This window comes from Opisthorchis viverrini, assembly GCF_000715545.1.
Source record: "Opisthorchis viverrini unplaced genomic scaffold opera_v5_6, whole genome shotgun sequence".
Classification (NCBI taxonomy): Eukaryota; Metazoa; Platyhelminthes; class Trematoda; order Opisthorchiida; family Opisthorchiidae; genus Opisthorchis; species Opisthorchis viverrini.
Window position 1 is genome coordinate 3,428,227 of NW_008751662.1, and position 23,419 is coordinate 3,451,645.

At 44.8% G+C, this 23,419-nt stretch overlaps 1 protein-coding gene across 1 annotated transcript in view; it reads left to right on the forward strand.

Moving 5' to 3' along the window:
* Nucleotides 1–8,104: 8,104 nt before the first annotated feature.
* Nucleotides 8,105–23,419, forward strand: part of T265_12597 (hypothetical protein) — a gene marked incomplete at both ends in the record, with an annotated part of 28,385 nt that continues 13,070 nt past the window's right edge. Inside the window, 3 exons of the mRNA XM_009164518.1 lie at nt 8,105–8,299; nt 16,861–17,063; nt 17,830–17,968. Of these exons, the coding sequence (XP_009162782.1) occupies nt 8,107–8,299; nt 16,861–17,063; nt 17,830–17,968 (535 nt within the window). The remainder of the gene's footprint in view (nt 8,300–16,860; nt 17,064–17,829; nt 17,969–23,419) is intronic.

Sequence of the window (23,419 nt, forward strand, 5' to 3'; positions counted from 1 at the left end):
GCTTTTTTAGCACCAATATCCCCTGTTTTAAATAACAGTCCTCATGTTTGGTGTTGAGCAAGGGTGAATCGTTTTCATGCTATAGAGTATGATGGCACCGAGCATGGTTAGTTGGTTCCCTGAGTGGGTTTCACGCAGTGTGCGCTGATTAGATCTGGTATGAGCGCAACAGAAACCTCATGGTTGACGGGCGACAAAGTCACCCGGTGGTTACAGACAATCGATAGTCGACTTGGCACTAACGGTTCCTCTTCACCATTCTTTTATATCAAACTAGTCCTAAAAGAGTGGGTTTCACGCAGTGTGCGCTGATTAGATCTGGTATGAGCGCAACAGAAACCTCATGGTTGACGGGCGACAAAGTCACCCGGTGGTTACAGACAATCGATAGTCGACTTGGCACTAACGGTTCCTCTTCACCATTATTTTATATCAAACTGGTCCTAAAACATTATCATAACAAATAATAGTTTTTTTTAAGTATTCCCTAGTTGAAGCCGACCAGGTTGGCTAACATCACAACTACTACCTTGCATCTGCGGATTGTAGTTTTTCTTTCTTTCTATCTTCCCGAAGAGCTCCTAACTTCTCACATTATTCTCTTTGGTCTTTGTGCTTCGTTTTGCTTTGTAGCATTCTTACCGCGGACTCAGAGTTGCATCCGTAGCCATCGGAAACCCAACTATTTTAGCCTTAGACTGACCTGACCTTGGTCCCATATATCTTCCGTTTCGAACACGAGGTGTCCAAAACAGTAACTATTTTATTAAGTCACAGGATAGGTTTGCTGTCTGGTTGCTGTCCTAACTCGGATGGTTCTGTCTAGCACGTGATCCGAATGTTCTGTTTATATCTTACTATCAGGATGTCCTGAATGCTGGTCAAATGTTTTTATACCACCGAGGACCATGCCACTGGCAAACAATTTCATTGTTCCCAACATTCTCGTGACCAGTCGAACTGGGACTAGCTTCTTGGTGGTGTTCAACTACATCCTGCGGTGCATGTGGTGTACTTGTCATTATCACGCCTCGTTTTTTCAGAAAGCACCCAAAGCACAGATATCATTAGTCGCATAAACCGAGCAGTTATCTCAAATTTGTTAGTTCGTCTGTGGTTGTACTGCTGTGCAATATTTCACCGACGACACTAAAGAAAACCTTCTGGTCATTCTGGTCTTGTGAGTCTGGCTTCCTTCGTATGAACAACCCCAGCGTTTAAATTAAAGTGGAAATCGTATATTCTCATATGTTCACGGTTTTCTCCGGTCGCGCCCATCCATTGATACTTTTTTATTGTGTTTCGGACCGTCCGATTTTCGAATGTCTCGCCGACTGTCAGCTCGCGCTGGACAATCATTGTTTATAGAGCGCTGGTTCAGCTCTAAATTTTGACGCGGAATTCGTGTCAGCTTATCCCTTTTGCTGACTTTCCGAACTGGGCTATCTGATCTCCATCATGACTTGTTTCTGTACTGCCGTGTGTAACGTACTCGACTGCTTCACGGGGTGGTGGAACCACTGCTCACGCTGTCCCCGAATGAGGTCAAATCCGATTCTTTTTACTTTTATTGTTCTGTTTGAAGTTCAGTCTGCTAGTGAACAATTCCGGCTAACGTGATTCTCATGCACTAAGCGAGCCTATGGAAACGGAATATGCAAGGGTGATTTCAAGCCTGTTCAAAATTTAGCTCCTCAAACCTCTCACTTGCGTGAGCTAACATCCGTTAAGTGTAATTACCAACAGTCAGTTGAGTTCGTATAAACTGTCTCACCTGCATTAACACCGTTAATCTACGTTGCCTACTTTGGCTTCGGACATCGACACGTACTTACCAGTGGCCGTTTTTCTGGATGGTGCTGCGCTCGATTGTTCGGAAGCAATGACGCTGCAGGATCTTTGCATTAATCGGTCGGGCGCAGTCAGGTGAGACCCTGATATATATCGATTCATCCTATCCATACGTTAGATGGGATCTTGTAACTGGGCGGAGAGCCTAAAAGTGAACTTGGTCAATCGATTAGCAGTGTGTTCTGACGACTTGTCATACTGGATTTCACATTGAATTCGGTTTTGGTACATTATTCCTATGAGCTGAGCAGTCCGTACGAAGTCAGCTATCCCCACGATATCAGTATGGCAAATCGCACGACCGGCATTGTCAAGTCAATCAAGCAAAATAAGAAGATTCAAACTGGTGAAATCAGCCAACGGCCAGGGGATATGTTGGGCTCGTGAGTCTGTGGTGAGTGGGCTACACAACCTCAAGGCCCGTCACTCGACCCCCGTTTCAACATCTTGATTACTCTTATTAAGGCTTATCCCGAGTTTTCAGTCGAGATTTTGTCCTCTAAACGATGCCAGTCCATGCTGAAAAGCCGAGAAGCTTTGTACACCGGTTTCATCCTTATAGCGAATCATCGGCAGTGCGTATCCCATGGAACTAAAGGGAGTTTTGCACCCCCAATTTCCCGGCTGGCAGTTTGAACCGTTCGACCGTGATCGGCTGATCACCAGTGTGATAAACTCGCATTTAGCGCCGCTGAGTCATGAGATTCAGATCATGTGCTCACGCGTCGACTCTTCGATTACCGTTCGACCGTGATCGGCTGATCACCAGTGTGATAAACTCGCATTTAGCGCCGCTGAGTCATGAGATTCAGATCATGTGCTCACGCGTCGACTGACTCTTCGATTAATGACGTAGAAACTCCAAACAGTTCCATGAGATGCGCACTGCTGTCGATTCCCATTTAAAATGAAACATATGTGCAATGCTTCTTGGCTTTTCAGCATTAAATGACTTTATTTAAACGACGCAATATCGATTGAAAATCCCCAAATCTCCTCATGTTACCAACAATTACTACGAGGTACCTGACACCCTGGGCGTTGAAAAGACCATAGATGAACGCTTTGTTTTGTAAACGGCAATGTTTGTTGCATGGGCTATAGGTGAACCTGCTGTTTAGTTGAATGTCTGCCTCAGTATGGGCTGACCAAAGCGATTGTGTCGTGACAGACTGGAAGACCGTCTAAACGATCTTTATGTGACTAAAGAGCACACTTCCACACATGCTGGGTGGCCAACCTGAAAAAAAATCGCATTTACATGCTGATTGGAAAGTCGGCCAACGTGATCCACCTCTAGTAGTTTCATTGCTTTATTCGAGGTTTTAGTGGCCTTGTAATACATTTCTATGTGTAGTTACCGCGTCGTTAACTCTGTGTCCTAGCCGTAGGTTATAGTCCCAATGGTGGTCTGTTGTTCACACTTCGGCACTATCTCTTTACGTATTGTTTCAACCGGTGTATCGCCAACACTGAACTTATCGTCAGTCTGTCACCTGTGTGTATCTTTCTCTATGAGTAACCCATCATACATTTTCCTGTAGTAGGTTCCCATTAGGTCGGCGGGCGGGGGTTGGCCAACATATAAGCGTACGCCTAATGTCGCAGGCGAATCTTTCAGTTTAAGTCAACCAACTCCTTACATAGGACGATGATGCCGGCCTCATGCCCGCTTGTCTCCAGAGACAACCCTGCGGTTTCATCCAGTGACGACATTCCAAAAGCGTCCGTCCTTCAGGAGGTGGCTCCCAGTATAAATATTTGCAATTCATTTGTGATCTTTCGCACTGAGAGCAAGCTCACTGGTGTTGCCAACAAACAAAGGGTTGTTGAATAACTCTGTTGCATAACTTGTTTCTTAGCTCTTATATTTGTGTTGTAACCAAACTACGTGCTGTCTTTAGGCCTGGGGACTTTTGAGTTAGCGTTTTTTTTGAAAAAAATCAGCGTCACACCAAATTTGTCTACCTAAATTTATTTTTGTATGATTGGTGTAACACTAGGGGAGGTAATCAACAAAACAAGAAATACTTTTTTTCGAATGTTTTATCGGGAGGCCACAATCTACGGTTACCAATTAGGTGATAATGTTGTAGGCTGCTGCTTCACTGGCAGTGATTTGTTTAAATCACACTTCTGTTTTGTATCCGTACTGTTCAGCAAGACAAGACTTAAACGCTTGATGCGCCATCAGTAACAGCAGACAACGTTTTGGTAACCACTTAAGGGTATAGCTTGTTTTCCGTTGACATTTGCTCGCTTGAAATTTCTGGTGTTTTGTTTCTGTCAAATGGGTTAGCTTTGAGTTGCCATCTTCTGGCCTACCACAGTTTATCCATCTCTACCGCCAGCCCTCTACGGCTAGATTCTGGCTAAAGCAAACAACATTCCTTACAATTTTGTTTTTGACGCATGTCAAACGGTTCACTTTTGTTTTGGTGTCCGTTTGTTTATCAAAATTTCGGCACGTGCGCGCCTGACCTGCATGACCTTTGCCCCGTTCTCTGGTCCGCTGGTCATCAGTCGGTGATATATGGAATGCGGCTGGAAGTACAGGCCACATTGAGGAATATTTTGGCCGCCCAATCCTGTCTTGAGTTGAACCTATGCATTATTTGGGTAGCAGTTTCAGTGGTCTGCTCACAGCCACTTAAGACAGCGGATCGGACACCTATGTGCGCTTCGATTCATGGCTGCGCGACGTCTCCCATCTTCCTGATCACTTGTTCTACAAATTCCGGAAGATTGTTGCGGCGGATAGATATATATTTTATTGTTTCCTCGCTTGAATTTCCACATCTCACCTTTTACTCTCTGATTCTGGCTAAAGCAAACAACATTCCTTGCAATTTTGTTTTTGACGCATGTCAAACGGTTCACTTTTGTTTTGGTGTCCGTTTGTTTATCAAAATTTCGGCACGTGCGCGCCTGACCTGCATGACCTTTGCCCCGTTCTCTGGTCCGCTGGTCATCAGTCGGTGATATATGGAATGCGGCTGGAAGTACAGGCCACATTGAGGAATATTTTGGCCGCCCAATCCTGTCTTGAGTTGAACCTATGTAATACTTGGGTAGCAGTTTCAGTGGTCTGCTCACAGCCACTTAAGACAGCGGATCGGACACCTATGTGCGCTTCGATTCATGGCTGCGCGACGTCTCCCATCTTGCTGATCACTTGCTTGTTCTACAAATTCCGGAAGATTGTTGTGGCGGATAGATATATATTTTATTGTTTCATCGCTTGAATTTCCACATCTCACGTTTTACTCTCTATATCCACGATGAATTATTCCGTACTGAAGTGTGAAAATACCGCTATGAACACCGGAAAGCAGTTGTGTTTTAACCGGTAATGCTAATTTTTTAGTCTAAAGTTGAGACCTATCCGCAGTTGAGAGACAAAGTATAACAAGACATCTCGGCTGAGTCTCATTAGTTCACGTCACCCGGTTTTTCCAGTGTACATGACTGCATGCGCTTTTGCTTTATTGAATACGCAGTTTAAATCACTTAAGCGCCTTCCATTTTGCAATTCGAACTCCGTCAGGATTGCTTCGGGTGGTTTTAAATTGGGCCGAATTCATCGGCCGTGCCTTGTTCACTTTCTTCAACAATGCAGTCCAACCATCTGTTTGCTGGTCAGATTCTCTTTCCTCAATGTTGTATGTTTTTACTATCCGGGGTACTTTTAGAATCCAAATGTTCTATTGTACTAAAAACATCGTTCAGTCCCAAAGTTTCACATAGTCCCATCATTTACACTGCCTTTATCTTGAACATTACTTCACTTCATTCACTTATGATTGCACACATTTATTTCCGGTCGCGTGAGTATTCTGGATTTCGCTTTCTACATGGCTAGGGCCTACTACCACATGTTCTGCATTGAAGGCAGTGCGTAATTCCCAACAAGTGCTCCCGTCAGTTGATAATTAGTAGGGACCGGTATCGTATGCACTTACAGCGGCGTAATCACGTTTGTGATAGTTTTGGTTTCAGAACAAACAAATGAATCTTTATAAGCACTTCATAATGAGTTCGTCAATGTGCGATCGTCTGTTGCTATAACTCAACCTGTCCGTTTCGTTGCCCGTACGATTTTAAATGTTTTTTTCCATCATTTCTCCCGCATGTGCGGCTTTTTAATCATAGATTACGTCTCAGTGCAACTCTAGCCAACGTCTTATCGAGTTTTCTCGAGTTGTTCACACTGCGGCTTTCCTTTCCTATCTTTGATGTTGTGGCTTTGGCCGTCAGCTACATTTGAGTGCTGGTCAGTGTCAGTCACGCAGTGAGCTCATCGTTGCAGCCAGAATCAAGTACACGACACCCCATGTCCGCATCTATGAAACTCCACTGGCTCGTCAGAAATGAAAATAAGAGCACTGAGAACATAGATTTGCAATAGAAAACTAAAAGAGAAAGAGGCGCACCTTTTGGTTTGCGTGATTAGGATTTTGGTCTTTCTAGGCATCATCCAGACTCAAATTCACATTGTGGATTGGAATCACTAGGTCATGGACCCGCAAAACTTGTGTCTCAAGCTAATCACAGTCAAGCGTGGCCCAAGCACGGAGAGCTAGGTATTTTAACGCTCAGTAGAAAAGAAAGACAAAAAGATGATCGTGCAGCTGTATAGCCCTTTCGGTACCTAGCTACCATGCCACCCGAGGGAAGCACGAGGGCTGGGGCACTGCCAGGTTGCCCAAGCCTAGACAGGGGAAGTTGAGAGGCACTGGTCGGGTTCGAACCACGGACCTTTCGGTCGCCCTCTGACCACATAGCTATCTCGCCCCCTCAACACTCAGTTATGATGTCTTTAAGGCCAGCTTTCTTACGAGGACCCAAACCCTTATCCTGATGCAGTGAAAAGTAGGCATAGCACGAACAGGCAACCTCCTAATAATAAGGCATAATGCTTCCCGATTGTCTCGGAGATTTTGTGAAAAGTTCGCTGTTGTTCACGAAATTCGTTGGACCTAGTGCAAGTTACAATCTGAACTTGCCATTGTAGGCGAACAGCTCTCAAGCGGAATAAACTGAATATGAGCGTAAGGCATTCAAGTCTTAGACTTATCAACGGTTTGTGAAGATGGTGGTAGAACCTCCCCATCTGTGGTTATTTTTCGCTCGCAAGTCAATCCGGGATTTTTTTTTGGAGGGTGGGTGGTAATTTAGTACTCAAAGAGTCGTTTGTTTCCTCATTCACGTTGTCCGATGTGTACTGTTTCTTCCGACTCAGCTTCTTCGGCACCACTTACTTGTAATTTGGTATACATAGTGAGAGTGGGATCCAGTAATTTGGTCCTCATTGATTGAGGATGGTGGTCATTACGGCATGCGTGCTGTTATATCGAGGCTCATTGTCGAGCCACTGTTGTCATTCTATTGTCTTCTGTAAAACGGAACAAGGAACCCTAGTTGGATTGCTTCCTTGGACATTGTGGTGCTTGTTGGGTTTAAATACTTCTAGCCGGTGTTCTAATGAAACTGCTTGTAAGCAGTTCGAACTCTAAGCCAGTGCGATCCGGTAGAGGTATCCTGTTGTGAATGCTGTTTTCTCTACGTCTCGTTCGTATTTCAACGGGGTGCAGCTATAGAGTTTCCTTTGATGTGATCCTGCTTTCAGTTCGGTTCTCTTACCAATGCCTCACGGACACTTTTAAACTGCTCCACTCTGCTTCTGCTGTGGCCTGTCCTTGGATTGGATTTTCGAGATTCTGTGATGGTTTGCTATCATCAGTCTACCCTACTCCGAGCAAATCACCTGAAAAATGGACGACAAAAAGTCGGCAAAATACACTCATTTCTGAGTTGAGCATGTATACATTATTCATCGACTGTGCTGCTCAGGAACTTTTTCAATTGACAATCTCGTCCTCCGGTTGGTTATACAAAACAGGTTCCCGGGGGTGGGGAGTTATTCTTCCTCCATCCGCATCTCCGTACCCTATTCAACGCCCACGTTTGTCATTGCGTAACTGTATCTTTTGTTAACTGGATCTGATTGTGGACTTGTCCAACAGCATCAATCACACGCTCCACTGACCGTTTCGTAATCTTTTATCTGCATTCATTTTTCCCATACCCAGCTACGTGTAGCAGAATCAGCCCCCACACGTATTCTTTCCAATGAAATGCGGTTGGTTGCAATTTGCGATTCTGACACCCTACAAATGATTACCTGTGACGATCTCCCTGTTTATAAGAGTTTGACTGTCATATTCGTTTCTTGTTTCGTTCCTTTTTTTAGCTGAATCCCTAGTCCAGCCCCGCCCTCGTCCAGACCGATCACTGAGTCCAGATTCAGCTGCGGAGTACTGGGCCGAAGCCAGGCGACTTGCATCCTATCCGAACGCGCGTATTCCCGACTCCACCAGCTTGCCCGCGATTGAGCGCTTTGATTTTCCTGCCCCACCTTCACCGGCCGTCGTGATGATCGAGAAACGTAAGGAGTTCTTTTGGTCAATAATTCACTGGTTGATCAATTTCATTTTGTCAAGCTAACTTAGCATTCATCTGGGCCGGTTCACTAATCTGCCAAACTACCTGCGGTTTGCCAACTGTGCGTTAGAATCAAGTATTCAAACTACTGTCGCTTAGTTTTGAAGAGAATGATCAGAGACAAAAAAAGCTGAATGCGAGCTATAGGTGTAGAAGGACGTACAGGAGAACACTAGAATAAAGAGGTGAACATCCCATTTATAGGCGTACCATCAATTGTTTTCACTCAGGCGAAGTGATCTTCAATGTATATAAGATTTTGTGGTATGGAAATACACGTGTAAATCCCAACAGCTGGAGAAAGGGCAAAATTACTAATCGCTTTTCAAGTCACAGTAAGCGCTAGTACAGTCAAGACTCGCAAATCAGACACAAAGTGTCCGTCATATTGCGTCAGGTGTGAAAGTCAATGGCAAGAATAAACACCCAAAGCCATGTGCCACGCATAAGTGTCATAAATACGTAGAGGGCCGAGAATGGCGAACTAACACAAGTCACTGATTGTGAAGTTAGGAACACCCAGTCCAACAACAGCCTTGGCAGACTGTGGAAAGCAGGTCCATTGATATGAAAAGCATCGATTGTTGAGCTAAAAAATCAACATCACAGTCGATGGTACTCGGAGCTGAGACGATAGAAGCAAACAACAGTCAACACCATACTCCTGCTTATTCTCATTCCACACAGTCTGCGCCCATCCGGGACTATGCTTACGTCCATCGCAGTTGCCCGGCTATCCTCAACTGCATTTACGTCAGGCTCGACCAAAGACTCCGAAGTACTTGCTTTAAGCTAATCGAAGATGGTGAATTCCGGACAACAGAGGCGTTCCATGATTTGCGTTGCAACCCAAGTATGACGTGCACGTCGAGCATCGGGCGAGATCCGACAGAACCTTACAAAATGCAGCATCATTAACTACATTACGTAGTGCTCGACAATGCGTAGGCGCAAAGCTTTCCACGCCCACTTTCCGCTGCATCGGGATGGTTGAACTCTTGGTTTGGATCCTGAGCCTCACTGCTTGGATGTAGCGTAGGCGCAAAGCTTTCCACGCCCACTTTCCGCTGCATCGGGATGGTTGAACTCAGGCTTGGGATCCTGAGCCTCACTGGCTTCGATGTAGTTGCTTGGGCCGCACTTCAGTAGACGTAGCCAGTCGCGGATACATCCGAATTTTTGGAAGGTGTTTAGGTGAACGTGTTCGATCTCAAGTGAATGTGTCATCCTCGGAAGCAGGTAGTTCTTTGTGATCCCCAGTTCTGATGCGGCGCACACGGGACATGTGTCACCTCATCGAACAGTGTCAAGAGCTGCTGTCGGCGTTTACCGTCTCATTTTCTCTTGAAAGTAGAGCGAACATCAAAATATATCACCGTGTCTGTCGGCCCTATTGCAGTGATAAGTTCCTCGTCGAAGCAAAAAGGTTCGACTGAGACCGCGATTACGCCATGTTTTCCGTCCCCCACAATCACCATTGCTTTCGGCTTTCTGGCGTTGACCGCCATACCAGCTCTTCCCAACTCGACCTCAGCTACTTCTAGTTTTTATTTAAGGTGAGCATACCCTTCTTCACCCAAGACCAGTCGTCATTAAAGGTATAACCATCCACTAATCTGTCATGGGACTGGTAACCAACTTGCGGGATCGACAGTCCGAGAACTTAATTCGTCATGCTGAACAAAATTGTGATGTATGAATCTCCACGACTCTGCCTCGGTGAACATCGGAACTGCTATCGCTTTTTACAGGATTATGCGGTGCATGAAACTGAGGGGTGATGGTGATCTAGACGGCTCAGCAGATATTACATTTGTTGCATTTGAAACCCAGTCGAACGCTGTCAGGATGTCAGCAAACGCCCAACGGGGGTCGTTAGCAGTCGCTGAAGAGTGACAAAGCAGTGTGTGTAAAAGCGCGGTAGCCTCCGAACAATCGCCCCGATGGAGGAGTGTAGACTGAAGTGAAGGGAATTGCAATGTACGGCTTCAGTGATCAGCAGGCATTTTATGAAAGTGCTGAACAAGAATGGACGACACGAAGATTATTGCCACTTGGTTCGGTGAAGTCGTATTTATGGCCTTCAGGAGAAACACGGACACGACACACCAATGGTGGGCATCTCCGAAATGATAACAGTAACTTGAAATACCCAGAAAGGGCGTTATCATTGAACTGCCGAGGCATTCTGTCCGTGGGCTTGTCAAAACCTGAAGACGGATCGCTCATTAGGCGGTTTATACGGCCAACTTCTTCAGTTTTACTTGTTTCGTTCCAAACGCAGTCGGCTGGAATCAAAATGCAGTCGGCTGGCGGGAGTGCACGATTTAACCGTTACATGTGTTTTAGAGCACAGAACACCCTCTCCGTTACTTTTTGGTGTCCAGAGATAAGCTGTGATTTCCTTCGGCTAATTCCTCCCACGATCCATCGAGCACATCAGAAGCTGCCTTTTTTCTCCTTTGTTGGTATGAGTTTTGGATGGCGGTTTAGTTGGCTTAGACTGTCTGCTTTCGGTTGACTGGACTTACTGACGACGGCACCGGAAGACAGGTTCACACCTGTGGGGAAAGTCTTGGATGCCAATTTTCTTTGGGAACAGGCGGGAATAATAAACCGGAATAATCGCCGGCTAGGTCGTGTCGTTCGTTGTCGAATGTAACCCGTACATTGAAATCCAACCGGGTGGTTGGCCCTGTCTGGAGTTAATGTGTCATCCTCGGAAGCAGGTAGTTCTTTGTGATCCCCAGTTCTGATGCGGCGCACACGGGACATGTGTCACCTCATCGAACAGTGTCAAGAGCTGCTGTCGGCGTTTACCGTCTCATTTTCTCTTGAAAGTAGAGCGAACATCAAAATATATCACCGTGTCTGTCGGCCCTATTGCAGTGATAAGTTCCTCGTCGAAGCAAAAAGGTTCGACTGAGACCGCGATTACGCCATGTTTTCCGTCCCCCACAATCACCATTGCTTTCGGCTTTCTGGCGTTGACCGCCATACCAGCTCTTCCCAACTCGACCTCAGCTACTTCTAGTTTTTATTTAAGGTGAGCATACCCTTCTTCACCCAAGACCAGTCGTCATTAAAGGTATAACCATCCACTAATCTGTCATATGACTGGTAACCAACTTGCGGGATCGACAGTCCGAGAACTTAATTCGTCATGCTGAACAAAATTGTGATGTATGAATCTCCACGACTCTGCCTCGGTGAACATCGGAACTGCTATCGCTTTTTACAGGATTATGCGGTGCATGAAACTGAGGGGTGATGGTGATCTAGACGGCTCAGCAGATATTACATTTGTTGCATTTGAAACCCAGTCGAACGCTGTCAGGATGTCAGCAAACGCCCAACGGGGGTCGTTAGCAGTCGCTGAAGAGTGACAAAGCAGTGTGTGTAAAAGCGCGGTAGCCTCCGAACAATCGCCCCGATGGAGGAGTGTAGACTGAAGTGAAGGGAATTGCAATGTACGGCTTCAGTGATCAGCAGGCATTTTATGAAAGTGCTGAACAAGAATGGACGACACGAAGATTATTGCCACTTGGTTCGGTGAAGTCGTATTTATGGCCTTCAGGAGAAACACGGACACGACACACCAATGGTCGGCATCTCCGAAATGATAACAGTAACTTGAAATACCCAGAAAGGGCGTTAGCATCGAACTGCCGAGGCATTCCGTGTGTGGGCTTGTCAAAACCTGAAGACGGATCGCTCATTAGGCGGTTTATACGGCCAACTTCTTCAGTTTTAGTAGACTCAATCAAAATGCAGTCGGCTGGAATCAAAATGCAGTCGGCTGGCGGGAGTGCACGATTTAACCGTTACATGTGTTTTAGAGCACAGAACACCCTCTCCGTTACTTTTTGGTGTCCAGAGATAAGCTGTGATTTCCTTCGGCTAATTCCTCCCACGATCCATCGAGCACATCAGAAGCTGCCTTTTTTCTCCTTTGTTGGTATGAGTTTTGGATGGCGGTTTAGTTGGCTTAGACTGTCTGCTTTCGGTTGACTGGACTTACTGACGACGGCACCGGAAGACAGGTTCACACCTGTGGGGAAAGTCTTGGATGCCAATTTTCTTTGGGAACAGGCGGGAATAATAAACCGGAATAATCGCCGGCTAGGTCGTGTCGTTCGTTGTCGAATGTAACCCGTACATTGAAATCCAACCGGGTGGTTGGCCCTGTCTGGAGTTGCCGAACTCTTAGCTCACCCAGTCGATATAACAGAGGGGTGGTTCTACGCGCCGACTGGTGTCCTCAATCTCTATCAATTTTACGTTAAACTCAACGTTCATCTGGGATGTTGTGTGGGTCTGTCCAAACCTCTTATGATCAGCCAAGCGCTGCGTGCTTCTGACGTACATTGAAGGACTGGTTGAAAACGTTCGTTTTAGAGGGACTTGCTTTAGAGAAGTTTTGCGAGCAGGGAGATCGGAATTGTTCAACAACTAGTATCACTGTGCGCACAGACTCATGAGGTAGTGATTCCATGCAATGTTTGACCGTTGATAATGTATTCTTGCCCATTCGCACAGTCTCTGCTGAACTAACTACTATTGTTTAGCGTGAGTATCGGATGGTAGAATTACCTAATCTATTAATTTTTACCGCTTTGTCTGTATGACATCAGAGACTCACTTGTTGCTTTTTGGGCAGAATGCCTCACGCTGTTATGAGGCTTGTGCATACTTCTGTCTGCAAATTTTCAGGTGCTGACTAAATCTATTTTTAGCACATGATAAGTTTGTCTCTACAATGAACTTACTGATGGGTTGGTTCTGGATTTAATGTAGCCTGTATAGTCGTAAAATATCTTAATTATGGTTTGGTACGCTCAAAGGAAAACCTTGTCGAACTTGGTTGCTCATCAAGTTGGAAGAGAGGGCGCGTCGTAAATTGATTATTTTATGCGCTTTGTTTTTACGCTGTTAATTTTAGGATGGTTTGTTTTCCAACAGCTGTCTAAAATCCAGTCCTACTCGCCGATCCATGTTTGTAATTCTGGAATGGCTTCAATGCACTCTGCTCCCGCTCCATCTTTCTGACGGTCTGCTCGTCAGTGATTTTTCCACCATCCACGGTGTATCTTCTTTACTGGTAGTGTGGCATCTGTCACATAAAGATGCCGCGAAGCCGACACATTCCGGTGTTAGTCACTCACACCGAGATGTCGCGTATCTTCTGGTCAACGTATGGGGCTAAGTGTTTGTGGAACGTTGCCTTGGCATGAGAAACATTCGTCCATCATATTGTCGCTCACTGTGCGATGGAACAAAACACATTCACTTTCAGCTTGGTGTGATCACACGCACCCACTGTGGCGAGGTTGAATCGATCAAACGGAAACTGTGTTGTGTAAATCATGAAGCTAGTCACATATCCTTGGTGCTATGTTCATTGTTACACCTACCCAACAAGAAGTCCTTAGTTATCTAATGCTGGTCTTCTTTTGTCGGTGCTACTGTTATGATTATAGCTTAGCTAAGAAGACCGACCTCCAGATACTCGGTGTTGGTGCTGTAGTATAATGTCTCACTGCAAACTTGTCAGCCATGGACAGCTTTCTCGTTTCCGCACGTGCTGTATCGCATTCGTTGATTGATGCATCTGAAGCGTTTTTGCCAATTCCAGTAAACCCAGTCAATCGTGTGGTTTTCAGAGCTGCTAACTGTTTCCAGAGGTTCCTGATTTCGCCCTAGCCGCCTATTATACCGTGAACAAACTCGAGATGGCCTAATGGCTAAAGTGGGAACTTACTGATCATAAGGTTTGGACCAAACGCCGGGATTTCGCCTGTTCCTATCTAATCTTGGGGCTTCGCACTGAACGATTATTTAGCATTACGTCAGATTACATACGTATAGTCAAGTTTAACGGTGAACACAGCGAAGCTAATCGTCAGTCCTGGCTGTGGATATTTTTTTTGCGCAGCTGAACGCTTTTGGTTGCCTCAGACAACCAGCAATCTGGAATCAATTAGTTGTCAATCTTCTCCTGTTTTACTGATGTATCCGTGACTATGCTTCCTGAGCACACTGACCTTGTTTTAGCCGCTGCGTAACACGTGTCAACCTCCCTTCTATACCAAACTTGCCAGCCAGTACTCAACCCCAATCACTAGACTAGAGACAATTGCAAACACACGAGGATCCGTGCCTCCTCCACTAACCAGTGTATGTTGTTTGATACTATTTCAAAAAGTACTGCACTGTCTGTTCAGGCTTCCAGTAGTGATTGTCTGCACTACGCCCAATGAGATGTGGATTAAAATTAAGCATGAAGTAATCCGTTGTTCGTTGATCGAACAAGGTAAGCGAGAAAGAGCGAGAAACAGCGATTGGATTGTCCGGCCATGTTTGTGTAGCATTGTATGCTACTAGAGCATGAACATCCTAGGCTGCTAATTCTCACCCACGTAATTAAAATGCCATTGAAATGACGTGGGGATTGATAATGCGTATTTCTGTCGTGATCAACACTTTTGTCGAGACAGTTCAGGTCCATAAAAACACCAGCAGGAAAACGTGGATCCAAAATCCTCCTGGTCCAACAGAGTGTAACCCATCTCATCATTCCCGCTTTCTTCCTAGAACGCTGTGTCCTGTGGTTGTTAACCCTTTGACGAAGTGCTTGAAAACTGTGCTAGTTTCCTGCTTTCTTCCTAGAACGCTGTGTCCTATGGTTGTCAACCCTTTGACGAAGTGCTTGAAAACTGTGCTAGTTCAAAAGACCGACGGTTTAACACAGCCCGATCCATCGTGTTTTACATACCACAAAGGTGGCTCTCAGATATTCCAATTGACCCCCAGTTGTAACTTCTTATGCTTACTCTGCCCCATTTCATTTTTACACATTGCGCTGATATCATTATTATCATCATCATCATTGTCAGCTGTAATAACCGCGTACTCGTCGTACAGTGGTTGTAGCTGCCGCAGTTTCGTTCACCGATGATTCGGGGGAGAGGCAGGTAGCTGCGCATTGCAGGCGGGAACTGATAAATTGGTGCATAAATCCAGCACTGTCAGTGGGCAGTTGGAAAAGGAGCTATGAATTGAAGGCAATAGCTTGGAGGCACGAGCGCCATTGAGGGCGCGACTGGGCCATGTCTGACAATGTCTCTAGCCATTGATGTGGCCCGTCTCGGGGTTCCCATCCAGGAAGACGGCAGTGACCAGCGCAGCTGAGTTTGCTGGTAATGGGTTTCATACTTCGCTGCGAATATTAAAACCAGAGACAAATAATATGATTATGGTGTCATAAGTTTTTTGGTAATGGCACCAAAATACAGCATTCCATCGCTCGGAAAGAAATAAACTTCCACGGATCGGAAAATATTTACTCAGTGGGTGGGAAGAGTTTCGCGTAATAGGATGACCAATACGAACCTTATCACGCGCCTTCGGCCCTGAGCCAATGAAATTTTCTTTTTTGGACGGATTTCTTTTAGCACAGATTAATATTTTCAGATATTCAGCACCTACCCGTAATTCACACTAACACACTACATGAAATCTCTGCGTCTGTCCTACCGGTCATCTAGTTCCAGCCAAATTTAGCTACAGGCTACGAAGATAAGCTTTCACACTCAGACATCCTTTTTCGCTGTTAAGCAGAGGCGAAAAACAGTGATATGGATTAATGGAAACTGAAGAGACGTTGCGTTTTCTTCTGTGTTTTGTCATCCACTCTGTCAATTTGTAGCTCAACTGTGAACTGTTCCAAATCTAACAACGTAATGAAGGTTGCATGTTTCATACAAGGAAATGTCTCTCTCCAAATTTATTCGAGACCGACGTCAAAAAATCTTGCACAAACCAGTATCTCATTTGTAGAATATTAACAATGTATCCACCTATTGACCGTGGTTTACAACGCTGAAGTATGATTTTCTGAATCTTGTTTATTCTGACTTCATTTTCGGTCTAATTTTCAAATAATCAATATTCCCTATCAAGATACCCCTTCAGTGGTATCCCTGCTAAGGACGCACGATTTCAACATTCTAAGTCATTCCCCTTTATTGGGCAACAATTCATTTTTGTTAGGAAATATTCTACATTTCCCACGACTGGTAGCGATTTTTTTCTGAGAGCAACAACCGGGCAGTTCGAACGATGTTGGGTGGTAACAGGGTATTGATTTCTTCTTAATATGTCATAATTGACAGCCCACCAATTCGACCATTTTACTTGAAACTTCTTGATTATTTTGTCGGCTAATCAGGACTTTTGGCGCACAAAACCTGCGGTGTTTTTTATATATTTTGCTGAGTTATTTCTACAGAATGGGCGAAATACTTTGGATCAATCAGTCTGTTCTACAGAGTTTAGCTCTTGCCTGCTTATCTATGTCAGAATAGTAGTCCGAGTAGATCAATGTCACCGGTACCAATATACTATTACTTTGACAGCTCACAGCTGCATCAGTCAAAAGGATTCTGTGATTGACTCGGTCAGCTTATTCATATTCACATTGATTTTTGTTTTCCCCCGATTCAGGTCGTGAGAAACGACTAACTGGGAAACGTTCCAACGTGGGTACTTTGGATAGTGAACAGTCACGAGATGGCACGATGATCGGCGCGGATTTAACCGATACCGAGCTCTCTGCTCTACCTCCGAGTGTGTCGCTGAAATTACATCAGATCGATTCAGAAATCGAAACGCTTAAAAGATTGGGTGAAAGTTCTGGTATTACAGGGGTACGTTTGTGTCTCAGTTCTACTCGCTCTATCCTGACCGTTCTCTTGGGGACGTGTTCGCTTCATGTCAACGTTTGTTACTTTTCATAACATGGCGTTTTGATTACCCCCAAAAATCTCGTACAAACTGATCGTTTTCAGTCTTGCAACAGTTCTTTATGAATTCGCTTATTTATTCTGTGTTCATGTTGAAGATTACGCTGTCAGGTGACCAAATATCACCGCCCTCATCTCCTTTTTATACTAGACCAATATCCGCTTCTTCGGGTCACTGGTATTATTTTATAGTTCGTGGGTCATGAGAAGATTCCGAGGTTTCACAGAATGCTTAGAAATCTAGGCACTCTGTGCATAGGTTCATTTCACTTTCGAGGTGAATTGTCGAGTAGAAATTCGTCGTTTCACTTTTCCCCAGGGTATATTCCTTCTCCATGCAGCTTTGTATGATTTGATGAAAACCGAACGCAAGTGGAATTCGAGGTCAACTTCACTCAGTGTTAGATCCTGTTCGATTTCTACCACTGACGGATTGGGGATCAAGATGCTCAACAGTCTGTTTTTTTATCATGTCCGTATTGGACAGCGTGATGCTGCAGACTCACCTTTTCAGTCTCTTCAGTAGGGAAAAAATCTTGTTGTTCCAATCGCTTAGGGTCTCCATGGAGTGCCCAATGCATCCTGAGATGTTATAACAACAGTAAAACCCTGTTCCAAATCACTCAGGGATTAACCCGATGTTTGTGAATCTTATTTTCACTGTAAACAGGCTCTGATTCAAGAGTTGGAAGCAAGCAAGTTGGTGTACGCACGGGCTCCCGAACTCGACCCTATATCTGCCTCCCGTTCTCCCAATGCTGGTACGGAGCCAAGTTATAAAACTCGGTATGAACGACACGTGTTCTCCTGTAAGTTTGAAGTTTGCCCCTGCATAGTTGTTTTGTTCTACTCAGGGTCTGGGTTTTCTCTGGCCCCATTACTTTGCCTCTACTGCGCTGCTATCCTGTTTTCTGTATCCCAAAGCTGAGCTATTTTGGGCCAATTTCCGACTGTGTGGAAATTCGGTAGATACACTTGTATGACCATCCACCGACGTTTCACGCTTTAGTTTTCTTGCCAGTTGGAAGAAAGTATACTCCCTTTCTGCTTACACTGGTTATATTGTCCTGCGGGCCTTGTTTGTACCAGCAAATCAGTTCAAGGAACACTGATGCGGCACGCTTAAATATGCCAATTTTCAAGGATCGGTGCAGCATCCTCTACGTAGGGAAAATCTTGAGTTAACAAAGTATATTGTAGATGGTATGTTAAAGTTTAGCGAAGCTTTCTTCACATAGTTAGTAAGAGTTCGGCGGTTTCTGAGTGTTTGGCTGATGTTGAGCATGCGCGATTGGGTATTTCGTTTTTCTTGGTGCATACTTGTCAATAATGAGCATCTGTGATTGTGACAATGATACAACACGGTGAACGCAAATGGTGCTCAACAGTCCGTCAACTTACTGGCGCTCGTCACCTTTGATGCGTAGTCCATCAATCAGTTGTTTGTAGTACCAAATGTTTTATCAGACCCAGATGGTCGCACAGATGATCAGACCATGTAACGTAGATGTTCACGGCAGGCGATTGACACTCAACTGATTGGACAGTGACGCATCTCCCACTGTTGAGTTGAAACGATCGATGGATGCTTCGGTTGTTTGGGATGCCTAAGGTGGGTGAACTGTGTAAATCCGGCGGAAAGTGACTCCGGCAAAGACGGGCCTATGAAACAAGCTTTAATAATAACTACCCAATCCACGTTCGTGAATTGGAGATAAATCTGTTACTAAGTTCTATGTGATGCTTCTCACCAAATGCATCTTTCCCTCAATGCCACGTGGACTACCCAATCCACGTTCGTGAATTGGAGATAAATCTGTTACTAAGTTCTATGTGATGCTTCTCACCAAATGCATCTTTCCCTCAATTGCCACGTGGCGCTAAAGCAATTTTACAATCATTGAATTGAGTTTATTCTTCTCTGCAATTTGGCGTACCGCACACCAGGTGTCCCCGCTCTTTCCGATGATGTAATCAAAATTCCGGGTAAACCAACCGTAACACTTAAGCTGTTCAGCCATTTGGCTTCCGCGAAACGAACTCATGTCATTGAGAGGTGTGCACAAATAACGACCCATTTGTGGAGTTCATAACCTCCATGGATAATATGTTGTCCCGTACTGTCTTTGGTCGTGGTGCGTTACCTCTTCAGCTATTTTCCGAATGGATAACACAATCCTTGACGTGGGATAGGGACCAACCTTTTTTGTAACTCCAGTGCCGTTCTTGCTTAGTTCTCACTGAGTGACTGGAGACGGTCGTGAAAGGTTACGCTGCGGAATCTCATCAGTGGACACTTCCCAGGTGACAAACATCTAGCATTTGCCGAAGAAATCAGTGGTAATAAGCCGCCAGTTTTTCGATAATTTGTAATGTTTTGCTTTTATTCAGGTGTGCATTTATAGCCGTCGGACAAGTATGTTCCACCGGAAAGATATCGGGTAACAGGCAGAACGTTTAAGCAGCGCTACCCATATGGCCGTTGAATTCTGGAAACAATTTCATCCGCCGAGTCCACTGCAACGGGTTAACGTTCCGATTGTTCTTGGTTTGAACTAATGACTTAACTAATACACCTAGGCGAAAAACAATGAGCTGTCAGTCAGAGACGCTAGTACAGGCTGCATGGTAGCGGGCATCATGGGGGGCACAGACGAATTAACTCGTTTCCACAAGACACGCACTACAGATCATACTGAAGTACTCAGCATGTGAATCACTTTCATCCTTTGTCTCTGCTGAGCTTGTGTTACCTCACTCAAGTTCCTATGGGCGTGTCACAGATTTTGCTGAATGGAGCATATATTAAGCTCTTACTAAACATTTTTCGCCAAAAATTTGGGAGCAGTTTTTAGAAAGCAACACAGTTCGAGAATTGATTGGACATCTCAGTGGTTCCACCCGTTGGTGAAATTTTCGGACCTATGTTTTATTTTCTTGATTTAAGAGAGCTACTAACACGAGGTTCGAATTTGGTGCGAACACACCAGTTTCTTTGGAGCAGATATGAACACTCATTTGGTCATGGAGGGAAATTACACATCATATAGCGTAGATTAATATTTTCGAAAATCAGCAATTAACTACCGCGTAGGTTATTGTAGAACTGTCTTCCAATGTTTCAACAAACTGCTCGGTTGTCCTCAAATACACCTTTGTTTTCGACGGTCAAATCCCACGCTTTTGTAACTCTCAGATAGGTTTGAAATTTAGATTTAATCATCTTAGTGGGTGAAAATATCTGGTGCCATGCATATTTTATTCACCTTAAGAGATGTCATTTGTTAGTTTATAATGGAATTCCTTCAGTACCACATGGTCACTACTGGTACGATTAACGCGAAAGACTAAATGCTGAATGATATTGCAGTTGATTTGACTTGACGGCAGTTATCTCCTCTGACTCATCCACCATTCATTTCACAAACGATCGACGACAGTTCATGATTGTTCACTTGATCCTGGGCCGTCCAACGTTTTCTCGTGTGCGTGTCGTTCGCGTAAGGAGCAGCACTTACCGCAAACAAAGTTTTCCCGGGCGTCACAACTTACAGCATAACGTTTGTTTGCCGGTGCGACCATCTCAAAGTGTGTACACATTTGCTCGTTTGACACCCCAAACAGCTGTCTGCTAGAGGGAGCGGCAAGGCATGGTTGAGGATTCTTGAGGATTGCTTGGACTCCTTTTTCGCAAGTCTGTCGCAGTTATCGATCTAATTTTGATTCCGTTGGCGTAGCCTTTCGGCAGCCCGTGATACGGTTTTTCCAACATTATTAATCTAACATTAACCAGTTCTGCTAGTGTGCCATTCTTGGTTCGATTACGGTGGAAGAACAGCTCTGGTCCCCTTTGATTCCGTTGGCGTAGCCTTTCGGCAGTCCGTGATACGGTTTTTCTAACATTAGTAATCTAACATTAACCAGTTCTTGGTTCGATTACGGTGGAAGAATAGCTCTGGTCCCGCTGACAGCTTGCAGGGCGATCCAATAACAATCGTAGTTTTGTCGACCGAACGTGAACACAAATTCGCGCAGCTACCTGCAACGAAATCAAATATCTCTCGGTTCGTTGGACTATCGCTGCATTATTGAAGAGTGTGATTCTCGAATCAGTCTGAACAAGACAGTAAGAACAAGGTTGCAGGATTAATTCATTTTGTACAATCTTGCATGGAACAAACCTAACGTGACTGATCAATACAACCTCTATATTGCCCCAGTGTTTGCCTTACTCTGACTGCTTTGTGCTTTGACCCGGACAAATAGGTAAAAATCAACTATGTGGTCGGCTTTGACCGGATGCTGGTAATCGGAGACTTCCTTTCAGTTTCCACCAAGTTAAATCCGGATTAGCTGACTGGTTATGATGTCGTTTGGACAGATGCTCTTTTGCCGTAGTTAGTAAGTTAGTAGTTAGTAGTAGTTAGTAGTTAGTTAGTAGTTAGTAGTTAGTTGTGTACCTCCCACATGTGTAGCTGAAATGGACTTGTGGACTTCCAAAATCCCATGAAATCCGTTCACCAGTTCGTTGCATTTTAGCTTTGAACGGTTTCCTGTTGTCATTCGTCAACTACTTAGCTGGTATGTATCCTCAAACCTATCCAAACGGCTCTTACCACACCCTGTTTGAAAGGTACCCATAATCTCTCACTCCACATTGATCATCTTGGTAGCTCTCGTACAGTCGTGTGCCTTTTTGCTAAGCAACCGCTTTTTACCAGTTTCCTAATGGAAACTGCGGTTCCTTTCTGCTGCTACCTAGACATTCACCTTGGTCTGGTTAATCTATTATTAAACATTTGATTTTCCTGTGCACGAAGAATGTCATTTTTTCCAATACACTACTCACTTAAAAGCAAATAGATAGTGTTGCCATGGTGAGTCTTTTTGAGCCCACATTGGTAGATATTTTTTTATCGTGAAACTTGAGCAATCGGCAGTTACCTTTGTGTGAGCGATATTTAGACGACTGTTTACTAGTGAGAAGATAGAAGCCGTTGAACGCTTGCTCCCAGTGTTTAACACACTCCACCGAAGTAAGTCTTTAACTTATGACTTCGAGGTGGTAAACAAAATTCTTTTTTTTTTTTTGCACGTGCTTTGGTTCAAACTGATTCGCACTCTAGCTAAGTTTGCCGAGGAAGCCAAATTGCTAAAGCATGTTCGGTCAAGCAACTAGTCAGACCGTTTCGTTGAAAGGCATCGCAGAACGAGTGATAAGGGGGCGCAAGCCACAGTACTGAAGAAGTCCCTTCGCCAAGCGACTCCCTGAACTGGTGACCGTGCTTTTAGTCAGCCTAAACGGACGTTAGACGCCAAACCTCCACGGCATCACGACTGACCGTAAGGGTATAGATAAAACCTATGCCACTGTCGCCAATCAAAACTCCAATTAATTACTCCATTTAGCATTTCATTTACAGATGTGGGGGATACATATTTTGGTAGAACTAGAGACACGAGCACTTGCCCCAATGAGTTCATACCTTGTCGGTTAATCCTGGTTAAGCTTGGTAGGAATCGAAAAGCAAGTCTCCGGTATCTGGTCGAAACTGAAAACAGAGTTGATTTTTTCTTCTGTTTCCGGGTCAAAGCACAAAGCAGTCGTCCGCATAAAGGGGAGCGAATATAGGAACAATATAGGGGTAATATTGATTAATCAATTTAGGTTTACCCCCTGCGCATAGAAAGACCTGGAGGACTCTTAAACTACCCTGGTTTTATTGATCGGTTACGTTGCTGCCTAGTTCTATGTAAACGATGCAACCAGCTCCGTATCTTGTTTCAATTTATTCAGTTTTACGCATATCGGGACGTACGAGATTGTAAAAAATGAATTAATGCTGCAACACTGTTGTTCCCAGTGTCTCGTCCTGCGAGTCATCATCATCATCAACGACAGCATGACATCAGTGAAAACACCGTTCCGTCTGATATCCAGTGCTTGAGTGCGCCTGGTTGGGTCGTGCCACAGGCAAAATTCCCAGCACTATGCAAAGAGGTAGCAATCTCGTCCCAGTATGAGTTCACATCTGATGGTGGAGCACTTGGAAGAGACTCTAGAAGACGATTCTTGTAAGTTCGTCTGACATCCGGATCTGCCAGTCTTTCAGTTGCCATGCGATTTGTCCGCACCTTACGCGACCCCGGGAAACGTAGGGAGAAGCGACTCCGGACGAGCGCGTCGTCAGAGTCCACAGATGTGCTCCAAAACGACCGACAGTCAGTTATGGACCCGCGCCATCGGTAACTGATAGCAA